Source organism: Rhinoderma darwinii, chromosome 5 (assembly GCF_050947455.1).
Source record: "Rhinoderma darwinii isolate aRhiDar2 chromosome 5, aRhiDar2.hap1, whole genome shotgun sequence".
Taxonomy (NCBI): domain Eukaryota; kingdom Metazoa; phylum Chordata; class Amphibia; order Anura; family Rhinodermatidae; genus Rhinoderma; species Rhinoderma darwinii.
This window is the reverse complement of record NC_134691.1, coordinates 272,681,419-272,702,887: the sequence shown is the minus strand read 5'-3', so window position 1 is coordinate 272,702,887 and position 21,469 is coordinate 272,681,419. Positions and strand designations below refer to the sequence as shown.

At 42.1% G+C, this 21,469-nt stretch overlaps 1 protein-coding gene across 4 annotated transcripts in view; it reads right to left on the bottom strand.

Moving 5' to 3' along the window:
- Window positions 1-21,469, bottom strand: part of TCAIM (T cell activation inhibitor, mitochondrial) — a 55,602-nt gene that overhangs the window by 12,271 nt on the left and 21,862 nt on the right. For 3 of the 4 annotated variants that reach the window (XR_012847734.1, XM_075827158.1, XM_075827156.1), the window contains exons 5-7: window positions 15,531-15,777; window positions 13,305-13,370; window positions 2,124-2,246 (exon numbers count right to left, since the gene is read on the bottom strand). Coding sequence is in view for 3 of the 4 variants with exons in the window: in XM_075827158.1 (XP_075683273.1) it covers window positions 2,124-2,246; window positions 13,305-13,370; window positions 15,531-15,777 (436 nt within the window). In the remaining variant the exon portion in view is untranslated. The remainder of the gene's footprint in view (window positions 1-2,123; window positions 2,247-13,304; window positions 13,371-15,530; window positions 15,778-21,469) is intronic. The other variant, XM_075827157.1, reaches the window with a different exon arrangement.

The following is a 21,469-nucleotide window of genomic DNA, read 5'->3' as shown; positions in this document are numbered from 1 at the left end:
CTGGAATATTCCCTAAAAAATAATTAAAGGGGGAAACTCCATTTTTTTTTTTTAACAGTTTTTCCCCTTAAAATGCAAGGAAGCACGAAAGGTGGAATTTGATGCTCCAGGCATGTATGCAAAATCTGTAAAAGGGCCCCCCACCTACCATGTGCTGTTTATAATACTGGTGTCTTCTTATGTCGCAGACGGGCCCCTTCCGGCACCAGGGCGACAGCTAGCTCTCCAACCCCTATAGCTATGCCCTTGTCTGGCACAGTTACGATAATTTATTTGGCAGGCAATAGAGTTGATTGGCCAAGTGGAGTGCTCTCTCACTGAAAAAATGATAGATGAAGTGAGGCAGCGGTCTACTGTATTATCTGACACCTGAGCTGTCCAAATAACCTCACAATGCTCAGGTCTGTGCTAGGCTTGTCACGATACCAGAATTTGAACTGCGATACCGATACTTCGTGTAGTATTGCGATACTTGATACCAAAACGATACATTTGCCAACAATAATAATAAAAAATAAAAATAAAAAAATAAGTTCTTCCATTTTCTGATGTGAGGCATGTGGTATTATGAATTTTGAATCTCCATGTGCCTCACATTAATAGTAATTAACCCCATCATGTTTCTCAGTGATAATGGACAACATTGGGTTAATGTGTGAGGTACATGATTACTATCAATGTGAGGCACATGGAGGTTCAAAATTCATAATACCTCGTGCCTCACATTAATAAGTGAAAGAAATAAGTTTTTTATTTTATTTTGTAACAGCGTAAACATAAATAACGCTATAAATTTTTTACGATAGCAACGATACAGAATATGTGTATATTTTATGTATTGAGATTATTTTAATGTTCATTGTAAAAAAATGTTTTTTTTTTATTTATTACTTTATTTTTTTTTACTTTTTAATTTGTCAATTTTAATGTACTGGCAGATCTATATGCCAGTACATTAGCCTGTGTACTGATAGTACACAGGCAGTTGTTAGGACATACCTCAGTATGCCCTAACAACAGAAAATATGGTCAGACAGCCCTGGGGTCCTTCAATGGACCCTGGGCCGTATGCCCATATATGGTATGACCCTTGATCCGTCACAGGGATTCCCTGTGACACGAGGGTATCCCCCCTTCTCAATTACCCCTTGAATGCTGCGGTCAGCTTTGATCGCAGCATTTAAGGGAATAGTGGCGGAGATGAGAGGTTTCTCTTATCCCTGCCGTTACAGCGGGACTGCGGCGGTGTAACACAGCCATTGCCCTGCTCCTGACAATAAGTGCGCGCATGGTCAGCATGAGGTGATGCGACCGGCACTGCACTAATGAGCGGCGGCGTAGGCACTGAAGACAGAACATCGGGGTGTTTTGAAGTTTGCCCATGTTCTGTCTTCAGTGCCGGCAATCATTAGTGCAGCGCCGACCGCATCACCTCATGCTGACCGCGTGCGCACTTGTCAGAACTCCGGAGCGGGGCAATGGCTGTATCACACAACTGCGGGCGCACAGCTTAGTATCGAAATACATGAATTAACGGTATCGAACCGTTTGAGGGTGCACGGTATCGAAACAGTATCAAAGTTTCGATGCATCGTGCATCCCTAGTCTGTGCCCCCTACCTCTGAAGTCTTCATAAACCACTTTCCTGTCAAGAAGCAGCAGTTTCCAGCAGGCGGATAAACTCCTCTGTCTTGAAAAGTTTTAAGATTTAGGAGCATCAACAGTCAAGAGAAGTGGTGTCAGGAAATCAGTACGTTACTAAGCTTACATCCGAAATCACTGACCTGCATACAATATTATTATACTTAGCTTATACAGTATTCATGTAGTTGGTATAACACCTGCCACTATTATATCCTAAATCAATGTTATAATGCACTATATCAGACAGGCCAATATATTTAATACTACTTTTCTAATGTACAATGACAGATAACGGCCCGAAGGACCCTATTGACTTACAGTGGTCCGTCGGTGTTCCGTCATGGTGTTAGTTGTTTTGATGGGAAGAATAGCACTGCGGTGTAAAAGTGAACAGAGCCTAATATCTGCTTATTACTTTGTGTAGTCCTAAACATATGAAAAATTGTGATCTAAACACGGTTCTTTTTGGGAGAATTTACCGAACATTAGAAAGTTGAAGCTTTTCAGACAGCTCTGTTTTCAAACGTTCTAGTTCTTCTCTTAATGGAAGACTATTGTTCAGCTTCTTCAGTGCCACCTCTTTGTTACTTTGTATCCAGGAACTATAAAAAAAAAAAAAAAAAATAACAAAACAATGAAATCCACTTTTATCGTAAAACCCAAGTCATTGTGAACTATGCATTTCTATAAAACCCGAGTTACTGTGACAAAACAATAGTTCCATAACCAGTATAACTTGCTGTTGAAATTTAGCTACTTCCAGAACCCAGCTATAAGTGGAAAAAAACAGGTCAGGAAGACAGACAGAAGAAGAAAATCTGAGAACACATCGCTAGAACATTATGCTTTCAGTACAGCCAAGTTTATATTTGATGTGCTTGAAGAAATAATAAAATGGTAATTAATTATATTATTTGATAATAAAATGTATTATTATTTATATAGCGTTAACTTCTGTAGTGCTTTACATAGCTTAATATTAAAGTATTACATTGAAACAATAGCAAAAGACAGTGCAGACAAGTGAAACAGTGGTTGCAAGATACAATACAAGCTCACAATCCCTAGAGAATAGATACAAGAGGCCAGCGAAAAGAGTAAGTAGCTCTAGACATGTCCGGTGGAGGCAGCTTTGGAATACCAGTTCGGGCGACTCTTTAAGCCAGTTTCTATGCTTATCTGAAGTTGTTTCAGTGAGCATTTGAATATTTGACGGGTTGGAGAATGTCGAATGGAATAAGGAAAAGAAATAAAGCACAAGAAAAGTATGCAAAAGTGTTAGGTAGTGGTTAGGGAGTGGTAGTGAGGAGGTTGTCGCTGGAAGAGCAGGGTTTGTGTGTGGAGTGATATCTTTGAATTAAAAAGGATGGGCATAATTGTATAGGGATATGTGGAGTAAAGTGATCATTTTTAATTGGATTGTTTTATGTGATGGAGACAGCTATTGGAGGGACTGACGGGGAGGCAGGCATTAGATGTAGAGGAGTCCTGCAATAGATTAGACAGGTGTTAGTCTGTTTATCAGTAGGCCATAAATGAGTGTTGCAGTGGTCTAGCAGGGATTATCAATTTGCGTACTAGCATTTTGGTGGTGTCCTGTGTAAAGCCGTCCATACACTTAAAATAGTTGTCAGCTGAACAATCTATCAGCTGACAGCTATTCATCCTGACTCCCTCATGTACATACACGCTCACCTCAACGAAATGTGAATGTGTATAAAATGGGGAGAGAGGAATAAGCATCTCCTGCGGGAATAAAGGATTGGGAATGTTAAAATTTAACATGCCCGATCCTTCTTTCCTCCGACAATTGTGCCACCCCTATACACATCAGATATTCAGCTGGGTTTGGCCGACTGTCATCTGATGTGTATAGGTACCTTAAAGGTAGGGATACAGGAAGTGAATTTGAGTTGTAGAGGACACAAGGCAGTCAGCGTGGATGTAAGATTAAAATGCGAGGGTTACATTTTGGGCAAGGAAGAAGACACTAAAAGTCCTGTCAGAGAGACAAAAAATGATTAAAAAAACAGGATGCCTAGTGAGGAAATAATCTAAAGCAGAAGAGAGTGATCAACAGTGTTAGAGGTCGCATAGGATTATTATAAAGTACTTACTTGCCTTTATATTTAGACATTTTTAAAAATAAAAAGCAATTGCACATAGCAGAGCAACAAAATTGTTATGCCTAATACACACGACCGTCGTGTGCCAGCCGGGTCCCGTCAGCGACCTGTGGAAAGATAGGATACGTCCTATATTTTCACGGATCAGAGAATCGGGTCAGTTTTCACGGACCTGATTCACCCGCTAAAGTGAATGGGTCCGTGAAAACTTTCGTGTGCCACTCGGATGATGTGAAAAACGGCCCAAGTGAAACTTAGTCATGTGCAACTGAACTTAAAGGACAGATAGATGCAGATCAGCAGCACAAGACAATTTTTTCAAACGGGTGCACGCCTCCTAGGTCACAGTCCAAGAGTGACCCCTCAATCAGGACAAAAAGAAATTGAGACAGCACTACCAAATATTCAAAACGAAGATCCTTTTATTCCACACACGTGGAATAAAAGGATCTTCGTTTTGAATATTTGGTAGTGCTGTCTCAATTTCTTTTTGAACTTAAAGGGAATGTGTTGCCAGAAAAACATGTTTTTTTTTTAAAAATTAAACATTTAGTGTGTGGGTGATTAAACATTGTTCAAATTTTTTTTATTTTTTTGCACAAGTCCATGTAATATTATAAATTATTTCTAATTTATAATACTACCCATTTTTGGTCACTAGATGGAGCTGTTCCCAAAATTGCAGCATTGCAACATTGGGTTAAAAGCCCTCGCTCTAGTGAGCTCTCAGCATCCCCCCCTCCTTTATCCTGGCTAGTGCCGGGATAAACGAGGGGTTTGAACGATGTAACCTCCTACACTGTGTGTCGCCATTTTTTGAGCTAACCCACAGTGTAGTAGGTTTACATACAGTAGTAAACACACACAAACACGAACATACATTGAAATCTCTTACCTGCTCCTGCCGCCGCGGCTCCCTCCGGCCCGTCCGCTCCGTTTGCTGCCGCTGGTGCAAGTGCACAAATCCGGAAGCCGCGACCGGAAGTAGTAATATTACTGTCCGGCCGCGACTTCCGGTCCACAGGAAAATGGCGCCGGACGGCTCCAATTTCGAATAGGACTGTGTGGGAGCGGCGCATGCGCAGTTCCCACACAGACGCCGTACACTGCAGTCAATGGGACGGGAGCCGTTCGCAGTCCCTATGGGACTGTGGCTGCCGTATTCCATGTCTGTATGTGTCGTTAATCGACACACACAGAAATGGAACAAAAAATGGCAGCCCCCATAGGGAAGAAAAAGTGTAAAAATAAGAAAAAGTAAAACACAAACACACAAATGAATATAAACGTTTTTAATAAAGCACTAACATCTTTAACATATAAAAAAATAATTTGTGATGACACTGTTCCTTTAAAGGACAGGTGTAGCGGAATTTTTTTTTTTTATATATGTTTTTCATTTTAGTATGTTATTAAAATAAATTTTATTTATTTGTGTTTTACTTTTTTATTTTTTCTTTCTTTTACTTCTCTATGGGGCTGCCATTTTTTTTTTCATCTCTGTATGTGTCGATTAACGACACATACAGAGATGGAATACGGCACATACATCCCCATAGAGAATGCAAACGGGAGCCGTTCCATTCACTAAAGCGTACACCGTCTGTGTGGGAACGGTGCATGCGCCGCTCCCACACAGTCCAAAAGGAAGGTCTTCGGCCGAGCGACATCCGGCGCCATTTTCATGTGGACCAGAAGCCGCGGGCCGGACAGTAAGATGACTACTTCCGGTCGCGGCTTCCGTCCATATGTTCAGAAGCAAGGTCTAGGAGCAGAGGGAGCGGACGGAGCGGAGGCGGAAGGAGCAGGTAAGTTATGTTTGTGTTTGTGTGTATTATACTGTGTGATTACACTGTATGTAAGCCTACTACACTGTGCATTCGCTCCAAAAATGGCGGCACACAGTGTAGGAGGTTTGAACATTCAACCCACTCCTTTCTCCTGGCACTAGCGCACTAGTGTCTACACAAAATTTGCTGCATAAAGCAATGAGGTTGCTTTATCACATTGCAATGCTGCAATTTTGGGAATTGCTCCCTCTAGTGACCAGCACATGGAAATGTTATAAATTAGAATCTAATTTATAATATTTCCTGACTTGTGAAAAAAATTAAAAAAATTAGAACAATGTGTAATCATTTATTGACTAACATTTTAACTAAAAAAAATAAAAAAAAATTCTAGCGACACATTCCATTTAATGTGTGGAGACAGCCAGAGTATACAGCACAGCTCCGTCTCTCCTTCCGCCTGTGCAATTTAAGTAGGGAGTCGGGTGAAGAAAATGGCTCCCTGTTCCAAGATCCTGACCCACAAAGAAAGAAACTACTTTATAAGTATTTCTGAGTTGTTTTTTTTTTAATGTACGAGTTTGTTAGCTTGTGCACAGTCTGACAGACGATGGAGGTCCCAGCAGTCAAACTCTTGCCAATAACACATTTATTTCAATGGATATGACAAATGTCTATGGCAGAAATTCGCCTTTAACCGCTTCCCGACCGCCCACAGTAAATTCACGTCGGCGCTTGCTGGGTGTAGTCTTCAAAATGGGGTCACTTTTTGGGGATTCCACTGTCTTGCTCCCTCCAGGGCGTTGCAAATGCGACATGGCACTGAAAACCAATCCAGCAAAATCTGCGCTTCAAAATCAAAATGGCGCTCCTTCCCTTCTGAGCTCTGCCGTGGGTCTAAACAGTTTAGTACCACATTTGGGGTATTGCCGTAATCGGGAGAAGTAGCTTTACAAGTTTTGGGGTGCTTTTTATTCTTTATACCTTGCAAATATTATTATTTTTTATATTTTTTCAGAAAAAAAAATAGATTTTCACTTTCACAGACAAACTCCAATAAATATAGAAAAAGACCTGTGGGGTCAAGATGCTAACTGTACCCCTAGATAAATTCCTTGAGGTGTGTAGTTTACAAAACCGTGTCACTTTTGGGGGATTTCCACTGTTTTGGCACTACAAGACCTGTTCAAACCTGACATGGTGCCTAAAATATATTCTAAAAAAAAGGAGGCCCCAAAATCCACTAGGTGCTCCTTTGCTTCTGAGGCCGGTGTTTCAGTTCATTATCACACTAGAGTCACATGTGGGATATTTCTAAAAACTGCAGAATCTGGGCAATAAATATTGAGTTACATTTCTCTGGTAAAACCTTCTGTGTTACAGAAAAAAATGTGTTACAAATGAATTTCAGCAAAAATAATTAAATTTGTCAATTTCCCATCTACTTTGCTTTAATTCCTGTGAAGCGCCTAAAGGGTTAAAAAACTTTCTGAATGCTGTTTTAAATACTTTGAGTGGTGCAGTTTTTAATATGGGGTGATTTATGGGGTCTATCTAGTACATAAGGCCCTCAAAGCCGCTTCAGAACTGAACTGGTCCCTGTAAAAATAGCCTTTTGAAATTTTCTTGAAAATGTGAGAAATTGCTGCTAAAGTTCTAAACCTTGTAACATCCTAGAAAAATAAAATAATGTTCAAAAAACGATGCAAATATAAAGTAGGGGGGCGTGGCCAGCTGCTGATGTGAGAGGACGTGTGTGGCGATAGCTCCGGGCCAGCATCCTGTCTAAAATCCTCCTGACGGTGCTGTAATCCTTGAAATTAGCCAAAATTCCTTACCAACTGCGTCGGAAGGGAAGGATAACTTCCAGGAAAAAGATGAGCCCGCCTAAAGCGATGGACGCGGCGGAAAAGCTGAAATCATATGCCCGCGTGGTGATCCAAGATGGCGTCGGCGGGAGTTCTTCTGTGCAGGCCGCGGCTGTGGCTGGGACATCCACCCCTGCTCCCTCGGAACAGGATGCAGGAATCACGCTGCAGGAGGCATCGGATAAGCTGCTGACAGCCATCCTCGAGACACGTACGACACTAACGGCTAAGATTGATGAGGTGAGAGTGGACGTGGGCCTATTGAGGCAGGATCTGCAAAATGTGCGGGAGAGAGTCACGGAGACGGAGGGCAGGATTTCAACCTTGGAAGACCTTACTGCTAACATGCCGGCGGCTATTCAAGATCTGCACCGTAAAGTTGATCTGTGGCGCCAGAAATCCGACGATTTAGAAAATAGATCGCGCCGCAATAATCTCCGCATTGTGGGATTGCCGGAGAGGGCAGAGGGGCAGAGTCCTGGAGAATTAGTGGAAAAATGGCTGAAGGAGATTTTTCCAGCTGCCTCCTTCTCGTTGGCGTATGCGGTGGAAAGGGCGCACAGGGTTCCAGCACGGTTACCAGTTCCGGGTGCTCCCCCAAGACCACTGCTTGCTCGGATGTTGAATTGCAAAGATCGGGACACGGTTCTGTTGGAAGCTCGGAAGGCCGGCGGGATTCGATTTGAAAATGCCTCTGTGTCCATATATCCGGACTTTCCTCCTGATTTGCAGCGACAGAGGGCGTCATATGTCCCTATCAAGCGCCGACTCCGGGACATGCAGATTCCATATTCGATGGCCTATCCGGCTAGATTACGGGTTGTGGATGGAGATCGAGCCATATTTTTTACGGATCCATCTGAGGCGGAAGAATGGCTTACGAGCAAGCATAGGTGATCTCCTCGACGCTGATCGCTGTGCAGGCTGGGAGGTCATTGCCGATATATGGAACTCATGGATACCCCATATTGCGTGTAGTACAGAAGTTCCAGTTGAAAGTATCCTTATAAGATAATGATGTGATGTTATAACATGTTATCTGCAACCTGCTATGGGGGGCCTGAGGTCTGTGTTATAAGCTGGGCAGTTTAGTCCTCATAATCTCTTCCTTATGTGTTCTGAATAAGAGAGATGGTGGACGGTTAATATGAGTCAGGTTTTAAAAATGTTTTATGATATCTGGTGGATGGGATGCTGGTCGGGAGAAACGCTATACCTATACAGATAGTGTGTTTGCGGCAGAAATGCGCTAGCCGTAGACACTACCCCCTAGAGTATTGGCTACGAAGGTTTTCTCCTGTTGAGCAATGTCTGTTCTTGATGTTGTTATGAAGGATATTGAGTCAACTCACATTGCCGCAGAAATTGGCATAAATATTGTACACCTACGAGACATAGAGGGAACTGCAGACGGGGTTGGGACAATTGTCACTCAGGGGCTTGTGGTTAGGATCCTGGGCTACGGTGCCGGAATATGTGTTAACAGTACGAAATGGCAGGATTACGGTTAATGTCCTGTAATGTCCGGGGAATGGGGTCTCCTGAACAGAGGCATATGATATTCGCTGCTGTGCGGAGACAGCGTCCACATTTAACGTGTCTGCAGGAAACACACATGACACCTGATACTGTGAGGAGTTTGAGTAAGCCCTGGGTGCAGTGGGTGGGACATGCCTCACACACCTCGTACTCTAGAGGCGTGGCCATCTTAGTGCATGTGGAGCTCCGTTGGAAATTGCTACAATCCAGCATGGACCCAGAGGGGCGGTACATTTTTCTACATGCGGTTCTTGATGAATGTCCATATGTGATCTTGGGGGTTTACAATCCTCCACCAGCTTCACTGGCAATATTCCAGGAAGCCGTTCGATTTGTGTCAGCATACCCGGGGGCCCGGGTGATTATGATGGGGGATCTCAACTTGGTTATGGACCCTGGTATAGATAGATTTCAGGAGAATGGGAATAGAGGTCCTGGAAGCCCCTCACAGTTAAGTCTCCTTGTAAAGGAAATGGGATGGATTGATCTGTGGAGAGCGACACACAGAGGGATCAGAGAGTACACATGCCACACCCCACAGTACAATGCGCTGTCCAGAATTGATTATATATTTGGATCGCCTGCGGTTTTCCAGGAGGTAGATTCTGTGGAACATTTACAGAGGGGATCTCGGATCACAGCCCGATCTTACTAACATTGAAAAGGCCACAGGCAGGCAGAAGGGGTATGGGTAAAATTCACCCGTTTTGGCTTCAGCTCATTCAACAAAACGATCGTATACCGGATCAGCTATCAATATTTATAGAAGCACATGCTCAGATGGAAAATCGATCACTGGTGTGGGATACCCTTAAGGCCTATTTGAGGGGATGTCTCCGATCCTCCATATCCTATGTAAAACGTGCTTCCGCCCTGCAGGAGGAGGACTTAGCATATTAATGTTCACAGGCGGAAGGGGCATTTGTTCAGGATCCCACACCAGCTAACCGGAATGCCTGGCTGGATTTGAGTAGACAGTACCTACAGGTCTTGAGGGATAAGACTTCGCGTAGTCTATTCTTTAGTAAACAATCTCATTTTGAATTGGGCAATCAATCGGGTAAAATTCTTGCTCATATGGTGCGGAACAGTTCTAGATCCCCCCCGGTGATGGGTATAATGGGGCCTGGCGATAGAACCTACACCTCCTCGAGGGATGTTCTCGAACAATTCACACAGTTTTATGATCAGCTGTATGCTTCAAAAGTTGATTATAGGATGGATGAGATGGAGAAGTATTTGGATGGAATATCGTTTCCTACGTTGACAGCCGAGCGGGTGGCAATGCTGGATGCCCCATTCACGGTAGACGAGATTTTGGAGGGGATGGCGTCTATGGCTAAGGGGAAAGCCTCAGGGCCGGATGGTATCCCCCTTGAGGTATATCTACAGTATGGGGAGCTGCTGGCCCCTCAATTGCTGGCCCTGTTTGAGCATAGTTATCGGAGCTCTGCTCTTCCGGAATCCATGTGTGACGCCACCATAATTGTACTGCTGAAACCAGGCAAAAATCCAGATGAATGCGGGTCATATAGACCGATCTCGCTGCTGACAGTGGATTACAAGATTTTTACTAAAATGCTAGCTAATAGGCTATGTAATGTGATAAAGGAGATCATCCATTCAGACCAGTGTGGCTTTATACCCGGCAAGTCGACCTCAGAGAATATTAGACGGGTACAGGTGGTGACGCAGATTGGATGGGAGGAGCAGCAGGACTGGGCGGTGGCATCTCTGGATGCGGCAAAGGCATTTGACTCGGTAGAATGGCCCTATCTGCTGGCAGTGCTGCGAAGATTTGGGTTTGGGGATGGATTTATTAATTGGGTCTCCTTGTTATATAAATCTCCACGAGCGCAGGTGCTGGTGAATGGGGACCTGTCCCCTTCCTTTGGCCTCCATAGGGGCACGAGGCAGGGGTGCCCACTTTCGCCACTTCTTTTCGCATTGGCCATTGAACCATTGGCTCTTAACATCAGGAGGGATCCCGCATATATGGGAATTAGAATAGGGGACAGAGAGGACCGGATAGGGTTATATGCGGATGACATGGCGTTGTTTATGGCAAATCCCAATGCCACCCTTCCTAGGGCCATATCCCTCATTAACGTTTTTGGAAGGTATTCCGGGTTACTAATTAATTGGTCCAAATCGTACCTGATGCCTTTGAGGCAGGATGACTGTGGATGGGGCACCCAGTTCTGTGGACTGCCAGTAAGACCAGAGTTCCAATACCTGGGGATTAACATTGCTAGGGATAGTTCTAGATCGTACGGGTTAAATGTAGCGCCCTTGGTCACGTACCTAAGGGATAAAATACAGGTGTGGAAAGGTCTGCCTTTGTCAGTGGCAGGACGCGTTAATCTGTTAAAAATGATAGTATTGCCGAAGTTTTTGTATGTGTTGGAGCACATGGAGGTGTTGGTGCCTAAAAGCTTCTTTAAAATAATAAATTCGCTGTTCGCGCCGTTTGTGTGTGGGGGGGGGGGGGGGAGATCTAAACTCAAGCTGTCGATTCTACAAAGACCTAAAGATGAGGCCGGAGCTGCGTTACCGGATGTTTTTCTATATTACTTGGCGGGTCAGCTCAGGTACTTGACTTCTTGGGTCTCCCCCCCCCTAACTACTAATGCTGAGTGTCATTTAGCCAGGGTGTTGGGCTTGAAAACCCTGTGGCCGATATTGGAACCGCATGATTTTAGACACCGCTCCCTGCTACCCTTGCATAAGTTGGCCAGACGAGTCTGGCAACAGGCTAAAGATCTACTGGGGTTTGAGGGGGTGGTGGCGGAGAGTCCGCTGTGGGAGAATCCGAGTTTTTCCCATTTGCACGGGATGGTGGGGAAACGTTACTGGTCCTCTAGAGGGGTAGCTGCTCTATCACAATTGATAACGGAAGAAGGGTCGGTCATGACGGTGAGTGAGATTCAGGCAGCATTCAATATACCACCGAGGGATGAATTATATTGCATACAGCTCCATCATGCTCTATTAGCACAATTTCCACTGAATTCCGTGACGTACTCTAGCTGTGACTTGGTGGTGAGGTTGAACACGCCGTTTACACGTGGAGTCGTTTCTCAAATTTATTCTTTTCTACTGGAGGCTAAAATGCGAATGGAGCCCCTTGTGGCTGAAGATAGGTGGCGTGCACTAATTCCACAACTCACAGCGGAAGAATGGAGGGAGGCTCAGGGTTCCCATTTGCTGGTTTCACCAGCGGCAAACAATAAATTAGTGCAACTGTTCATCATCCACCAATGTTATTTGACGCCCGTAAGATTACATCGTATGGGAAGAATGGAGTCCTCACAATGTCATAGGTGTGGAGAGATACGGGCTGATTTTATTCACCTACTGTGGGGTTGTCACTGGATTCTTAGCTTTTGGGAGGAGGTGGTTGCATTATTGACAGCAGTGCTGGGGAGGACGATACCCTGTAGGCCGGAGGTGTGTCTGCTGGGACTGCTCAATGAGGAACAATGGTCAATATATGAGAGGACCTTCCTCAGAGAAACACTATTCATGGCAAGGAAGGCGGTGGCCATGAGATGGATGGATGATAGGGCCCCGACAGTAGCGCAACGGCGTAAATTAGTCAATGACATACTTCCATTTGAGAAAATAGTGTATAAACACCGGGGGAAACCGGCTAAATTTGATTTGATCTGGAATGGTTGGTGCTCATCGAATCTCACTCACTGTACAGTCCAAGGGCTATCAGATGCTCTGATTCAAGCTAGGGGCGGGAGCGGGTAAAGAAGTCGGGAGGAGGACACTTCCAGGTGCTTTGGTTTATGTTGTACAAAATGATGGGTGCGTTATTGCAGAATATTGAACTGGGGGCGTATTCCTAATTTCGTGATGTACCGGATTAAAAGTTGTGTTAGAATGATTTGATCAATCTGTACTATATATATGTGGTCTGCGAACCACGGTATAACATCATGGGTACCTGCGAGTACTCCTTTTGTATGTATTGATTCTTCTGACATATGTACTATTGAGTGTATAATGTTATCCTGATGTATGTGATGGTTTGACTCTGACAGTTACTTTTAATAAAACGAGTTTAAAAAAAATAAATATATAAAGTAGACATATGGAATATGTGAAATAGTAACTATTTTGTGTGGTATTACTATCTGTTTCACAAGCAGATGCATTTAAAATTAGAAAAATCTTAATTTTTGCAAATTTTCTATACATTTTGGTGTTTTTCACAAATAAGCAATGAATTTATTGACCAAATTTTTCCACTAACATAAAGTACAATATGTCACAAGAAAACAATCTCAGAATCGCTTAGATAGGCAAAAGCATTCCAGAGTTCTTACCACATAAATTGACACGTCAGATTTGAAAAAATGGGGCTGGTCCTGAAGGCCAAAATGAGCTCGGTCCTGAAAGGGTTAATGCCTCATAAAAATTAGTGTTAAGGCCTATTCACAACACTGATTTTTACTATGCCAATCCAAAAGTACACAGACAGTCACACATCAAAATACATACACACATCTAAACAGGTTATTAACCCGATAGTGATGCCCCATAGTGTTTTTACGGCTGCCACTAACAGGCTTTATTCTGATGCAATAGCCTTTTTACGGCGCTGCATCGGAATAACTAAACAGAGCAGGGAGCCGTTAAATGTCCCTGCTCTCAGCTAGGTAGCTGAGGGCTGGGGGGATCCCTGCTCGAACAGGTGAGATCGATATAAGTATCGATCTCACCCGTTTAACCCCTCAGATGCGGCGCTCAATAGCGAGCGCCGAATCAGAGTGGTTTTGGAGAGAGGAAGGGAGCTTTCTCTCATCCCACCGGCACGGCACCCGGCGATAAGTTCGTTGGGTGCCAGTGTCTTCTTTGGCAGCCGGGGGGGGCCTAATAACGGCCTCTGGTATGACCAAGCAGATGCCTGTCCGTTTTACACGGACAGGCATAATACACTGCAATACAGAAGTATTGCAGTATATTATAAAAGCGATCTAGTAAAAAAGTTTAAAAAAAGTTTAATAAAAAGTGGGGAAAAAAAAGTGAAAAAATTTGAAAAACCCACTTTTTCCCCTTACAAACTGCTTTATTAGTAAAAATACAAAATAAAGTAAAAAAGTTACACATATTTGGTATTTCCGAGTCCGTAACGACCCCAACTATAAACTTACTACATAATTTAACCCACACGGTGAACGTCGTAAAAAATAAAATAAAAAAACATGCAAAAATTGCTGTTTTCTTTGAATCCAGCCTTAAAAAAAAAGTCATAAAAAGTGATCAAAAAGTCGCATCTACTCCAAAATGGTACCGATAAAAACTACAAGTCGTCCCGCAAAAAAAAAAGCATCCAACTGCATCGGCGAAAAAATAAAAAAAGTTATGGCTCTTCAAATATGGAGGCACAAAAACAAATAATTGAAAAAAAAAGTGTTTTTACTGTGTAAAAGTAGTAAAACATACAAAATCTATATCAATTTGGTATCGTTGCAATTATAACAACCCACTGAATAAAGTTATTGTGCTATTTATACCACATGGTAAATGGCGTACATTTAGGATGCAAAAAAGTGTTGCGAAATTGCAGCTTTTTTCTATTCCCCCCCCCCAAAAAGTTAATAAAAGTTAATCAATAAAGTCTATGTACCCCAAAATGGTGCTATTAAAAATTACAACTTGTTCCGCAAAAAACAAGACCTTATACAGCTATGTCGACGCAAAAATAAAGAAGTTATAGATCTTTGAATGAGACGATGGAAAAACGCAAAAAATGACTTGGTCATTAAGGTCTAAAATAGGCTGGTCATTAAGGGGTGAAAGCGGTTTCCTCACAAATACAACCACTTTTATAATAAAGTCGGCGGGTCCTGCTTCTCTCATTCCCAGCGCTCAACTGTTACCGCCAGGAAAAGATGCATTTAAGCATACAATTCCCCTGCAGCGGACAAATGAATGGCCGTCCGCCATCTGACAGAGCGGCTCTTCGTTCTGGAACATAGAAGGAGGTCTTAAGCGGAGAATTCAGCTCTATGACATCCATATGTCGTAATAGGGATTATGGACAGTGGTTGTTATCTTAAGATCACTAGACAGAGGTATTAATTGTACATGTGGCATTGTTAAAGAGGCTCTGTCACCAGATTATAAGTGCCCTATCTCCTACATAATCTGATCGGCGCTGGAATGTAGACAACAGCAGTGGTTTTTATTTTGTAAAACGATCATTTTTGAGCAAGTTATGAGCAATTTTAGATTTAGTTTCTTAATGCCCAACTTGGCGTGTTTTTACTTTTGACCAAGTGGGTGTTGCAAAGAAGTGTATGAGGCTGACCAATCAGTGTCATACACTTCTCATTGTTCCAGCCCAGCATGATCCACAGCACAGTGAGACCTTGACTTTCCTTCAGCTGCTCTCCAATGTCACCCATTTACTCCTACTCAGACAAGGAATCAATCTGGGTAATAGGAGCAGCTGTAAATGTTATTCTAATATACAACTTAAGGTTTAATAAAACATTTACAAAGCAGCTTTCCATCTCAAAAAAACTACTGATGTAGATGATACTTACATAATAGTTATTTCTGTTTTCTGTGCTTGCGCCAACTCCTCCTCAGGGTCCTTGTATCCAGTGAACGAGTAAAAAGTCTTGTCCCATTTTATGGGCCTGTAGAATGAGGATGTAGCTCTGCTTGCAGACCTCACACTATCTGATAAGCTTTGCACATGGTCAGTGGACAGGCTGCACGAATTTAGAATGCCCAGGACTGTACTCAAAAGGTCCCTGGTATCTAAAGTAAAGCTAACTGTTCGAAAACCTGTAAATGCAAATATAATACAGAAAATTACCATATACAATGACAAGAAAAAAGTACAACCTCTACATATCAATACATAATAGAACTAGAACCGATATTTACAATATTTAATGATAATTGCTACATCTATGGTACTAAAAACAAATAAAATCTGCTGCTTCGCTGGTTTGAACACTGGGTATTTATGCTTCAACATTTTTCTCAGTAGTTCGTGAAATGCTACAATTATAGCGTTTACTTTACTACGGTCAGAAAAATCCATGCATGGCAGTGCAAGTGCATAAAGTTTATATGGGAAATAACATTTGTATACTGGGAAACATCTTTTTGTGTGTTTCCCCTTCCCGAGGAGCATTCAGACTTAAAAATAAACAAAAGCGTGGTCAAATGTTTTAGTCGATGACAGATTTAGTCGTTACCATGTCTTAAAAGAAGTTTCATTCTGTAGCTAGACAAGACCAGAACCAGCTAGAGAAAAAAGAAAAACCTGCCCTCGCACTTGTAACAATCAGAGTTAATCTAGATCTATATAGACCGAGCAGCTCTGCCTCATACTGGAATTCTGGTGATCACATTATTTGTCATGGCTTCACTGGGATGTATCCAATTTATGTATAGGAAAAAAAAACAGACAATAGATTCAGTGAAGACATCGACAACTACTTTGGTATTGTAATAAATATAGTTAACTATGTAGACTTGCTGTTACTTTGACCAACAAGTCTTTTTCTGATCACTGCTTAAAGCGACTGTCCATTTGTGAGCTTGAAAATTATATGTAGATCAGTAGTCAGTCATGCTTACCAGCTATTTATTTTTCTCAGTGCTTGCTGCCTGGCTGCTTTTTAGTTTAGCTCCGTTAGGACAGAGGTGTGCTCTGTGACTAAAGCTTAGCTACAGTGCCTACAGGGAGTGTCAGGTAGTCTGAGACACGCCTCCAGTCTCATCATTGGTTCAGGCTGCTGCTCTCTCCCTCCCACTGCAGCTCTGCCTCTCCAGCTTGGTTTCTGTGTATAAACACGTCTATCACAAGCTCAGAGGGAAGTCCGTGCATGTAGGGCATGTTTCTATTACAGCAAGCGCAGAATGATAATAAAGTAGACTACTAAACTACCAGTAGGAAAAAGAGGATCAGGTAATTGCCACACATATACTGCAGCAAATGAACCTGGAGAGTCATTTCAATTAAAATCATAATGATTCTATGTTGTTATTCAATAACACATGAAAAATGGGCAAGATTGGGAAGTGTGTTAATAGTTTTTAGAAACTATAAATCTATATCGTACATACAGTGGTTTTCCTGTTTTGTTGCATTATAACCTTAAATTACAATACATTTTTGGGGAGTTTGTACCATTTTATTTACGCAACATGACTACCACTTTAAAAGCTATGTACACCTTTGAAATCGTTTTTTTTTAAATCGTTGTCAGAGTGATTGGTGCAACTTCCTAAATACATTTATTAAAAATTATTTTAACTTTTTGAGATACAGCTGCTATGTATCCTGTATACAGAGCAGTTGTATCGTTCGCTAATACCTGAATCCATCTGTATTCGATCACATCTAAGTTATGAACCAGGGCGAGATGTCTATTCAGAATCCTGACACTTCGCTAACGTTTGTCTGAGATTTACAGCAAGGCAAGCGTAATCTCGTTTTAAATGTCAGTTTACAGCGTAATCTCGCGAGATTACGCTTGCCTTGCTGTAAATCTCAGACAAACGTTAGCGAAGTGTCAGGATTCTGAATAGACATCACATCCTGGCTGGAGGTAATGTATATTCACTGTCAGGACACTTAAGTAATGTTAGTGTTTGTCTATGTGGCTGCACATAGTGATCTAGTAAGATCACTATGTGCTGTGTAAAAGAATGTGGAGAAGTGTATGACGCTGATTGGTCAGCGTCATACACTTCTCTCCACAACGCCCACTTGGTCAAAAAGTAAAACACGTCCAGTTGTCCATTAAGAAACTAATTAGCATAAAGCTAAAATAGGTCATAACTCCGTCAAAAATGATCGTTTTTCTAAATAAAAAAACACTGCTGTAATCTACATTATAGCGCCAATCACATAATGTACAAGATAGGGTACTTATAATGTGGTGATAGAGCCTCTTCGAGCAAAGGCTTTTTTTTGGCCACTCTTCCATAAAGAATGTACAGCTTATAGTGGTCCTATGGACAGAAACAACCATCTCCGCTGTGGATCTTTAGATCTCTTTTAGTGTTATCTTTGGTGTCTTTGTTGAATCTCTGATTAATGCCCTCCTTGCCCGGTCTGTGGGATTTTGCGGGTGACCTTCTCTTGCCAAGTTTGGAGTTGTTACATATTCTTTCCATTTTGTTATAACAGATTTAATGCTGCTCCGTGGGATGTTCAAAGTTTGGGATATATTTTTATAAACCAACCCTGATCTTAACTTCTCCACAACTTTGTCTCTGACCTGTTCAGAGAGCTCCTTGGTCTTCATGATCCTTGTTGAGTGGTGTTTCAGATTCAGTGGCCTTTCAGAACAGATGTGCTTATTCCTATTCATGTGACAGATCATGTGACACTTTGATTGTACATGATTCACCTTATGCAACTAATTATGAAGATAACTGATTTGACCAGACCTTATTTAGGCGTTTCTTAGCAAAAGGGGGTGAATACATATGCACTCACAACTTTTTAGCTGATTTTTTTTTTTTTTTAACAAGGTATTTTTTCTTCATTCCACTGTAACAATTTTGACTATTTTGTCAAGTCCATTACATAAAATCATATTTAACCCCTTCAGGACTGAGCCTGTTTTGGCCTTCAGGACACAGCCGATTTTTTCAAATCTGACATGTGTTACTTTATGTGGTAATAGCTTGGGAATGCTTATACCTATCCAAGCGATTCTAAGATTGTTTTCTCGTGACATGTTGTACTTTATGTTTGTGAAAAAATTTGGTCGATAAATTTGGTATTTATTTCTGAAAAACACCAAAATTTATAGAAAATTTGTAAAAATGTGCATTTTTCTAAATGTAAACGTATCTGCTTGTAAAACAGATAGTAACACCACACAAAATAGTTAATAATTAAAATTTCCCTTATGTCTACTTTATGTTTGCATCGTTTTTTGAATGTCCTTTTATTTTTCTAAGAAGTTACAAGGCTTAGAACTTTAGCAGCAATTTCTCATATTTTAAAGAAAATTTCAAAAGGCCACTTTTTCAGGGACCAGTTCAGTTCTGAAGTGGCTTTGAGGGCCTTATATATTAGAATATCCCCATAAATCACCTCATGTTGAAAACTGCACCCCTCAAGGTATTCGAATCAGCATTCACAAAGTGTTTTAACCCTTTGCTTTAATTCCTGTGAAACGCCTATGTTAGAGGTGAAATTTACAAATTTAATTTTTTTTGCTGAAATTCATTTCTAATACATTTTTTTTTTTGTAACACAGAAGGTTTTACTCGAGAAATGCAACACAATATTGTATTGCCCAGATTCTGCAGTTTTTAGAAATACCCCACATGTGGCCCTAGTGCGTTAATGGACTGAAACACAGGCCTCAGAATCAAAGGAGCACCTAGTGGATTTTGGGCCTCCTTTTTTTTAGAATATATTTTAGGCACCTTGTCAGGTTTGAAGAGGTCTTGTGGTGCCAAAACAGAGGAAACACCCCAAAAGTTACCCCATTTTGGAAACTACACCTCTCAAGGAATTTATCTAGGGGTATAGTTAGCACTTTGACCAGTGATCATTAGATCGCTGGTACAATATACTGCAATACTAATGTATTGCAGTATATTGTTATTTTTACAGGCTTCTGTAACAGCACGATTGCTATTCCTGTCCGTTAGTCCCGGGTGTCAGCTGTAATACAGCACGTGAGCCCGCTCCATACATCAAACACCAAACCATGACGTGCTATTAAAGGAACAGTGTCACCACAAAACATTTTTTCATGTCAGTTTAATGTTAGGGTATGTTCACACGGCCTATTTACGGACGTAATTCGGGCGTTTTTGCCCCGAATTACGTCTGAAAATAGCGCCTCAATAGCGCTGACAAACATCTGCCCATTGAAAGCAATGGGCAGACGTTTGTCTGTTCACACGAGGCGTAAATTTACGCGCCGCTGTCAAATGACGGCGCGTAAATAGACGCCCGCGTCAAAGAAGTGACCTGTCACTTCTTTGGCCGTAATTGGAGCCGTTATTCATTGACTCCAATGAATAGCAGCGCTAATTACGGCCGTAATTGACGCGGCGTTCAAGCGCCTGCACATGCCGGTACGGCTGAACTTACGGGGATGTTTTCAGGCTGAAACATCCCCGTAATTTCAGCCGTAACGGACGCCCTCGTGTGAACATACCCTTAGTGTTTTATTAAAAACGTTTTTATTTATTTGTGTGTTTGTGTGTTACTTTTTTCTATTTTTTCACTTTTTCTTCCCTATGGGGGCTGCCATTTTTTTTTCCATTTCTGTATGTGTCGATTAACGACACATACAGACATGGAATACGGCAGCCACAGTCCCACAGGGACTGCGAACGGGGCCCGTCCCATCCACTTCTGTGTACGCCGTCTGTGTGGGAACTGCGCATGCGCCGCTCCCACACAGTCCAATTTGAAATGCGCGCCGTCCGGCGCCATTTTCCTGTGGACCGGAAGTCGCGGCCGGACAGTAAGATTACTACTTCCGGTCGCGGCTTCCGGACTTGTGCACTTGGACCAGCGGCAGCAGACGGAGCGGACGGGCCGGAGGGAGCCGCGGCGGCAGGAGCAGGTAAGAGATTTCTATGTATGTTCGTGTTTGTGTGTGTTTACTACTGTATGTAAACCTACTACACTGTGTGTTAGCTCAAAAAATGGCGAGTGTAGGAGGTTAGACCGTTCAATCCCCTCGTTTATCCCGGCACTAGCCAGGATAAAGGAGGGGGGGATTCTCAGAGCTCACTAGAGCGAGTGCTTTTTTCCCAATTTTGCAGCAAAAAGCAATGTGGTTGCTTTACCACATGCAATGCTGCAATTTTGGGAATAGCTCCATCTAGTGACCAGCAATGGGAAATATTATAAATTGGAATTAATTTATAATATTTCCTGACTCGTGAAAAAAATTAAAAAAATGTGAACAATGTTTAATCACCTACACACTAAATGTTTAATTAAAAAAAAAAACAAACATGTTTTGCTGGCAACACATTCCCTTTAAGTCATAGTGCGCAAAGGGGTTAATGCACAGCGGATGGTTCAAAGTGAATATTGCAATTTTCCACTGATATACCATTTTAGTGCGTAATATGTTGTGCCCAGTTTGTGCCACTGAAGACAAATACCTCATAAAACGATAAGCGGGTTCTCCCGGGTATGGCGATGCCATATATGTGGGTGCAAACTGCTGTTTGGGCTCGCTGCAGGGCTCAGAAGGGAGGGAGCGCCATTTTGCTTTTGGAGCACAGATTTTGCTTGGTAGTATTTTGTTTGGGGTTTTACTGGTATTTCAGTTTATAATGTGGGGGCATATGTAATCTGTGCGGAGTACATCAGGGCATAATAAGAGGGTATCATAATGTGGTAAATAAATAATAATTTATAGATATGTGGCCGGTGTCGCACTGATAAATGGCGCCCGATCTTATCCGCTTTTTGAACACTGCGCATTTTGTATTGCCATATTCTGACAGCCAGAACTTTTTTATTTTT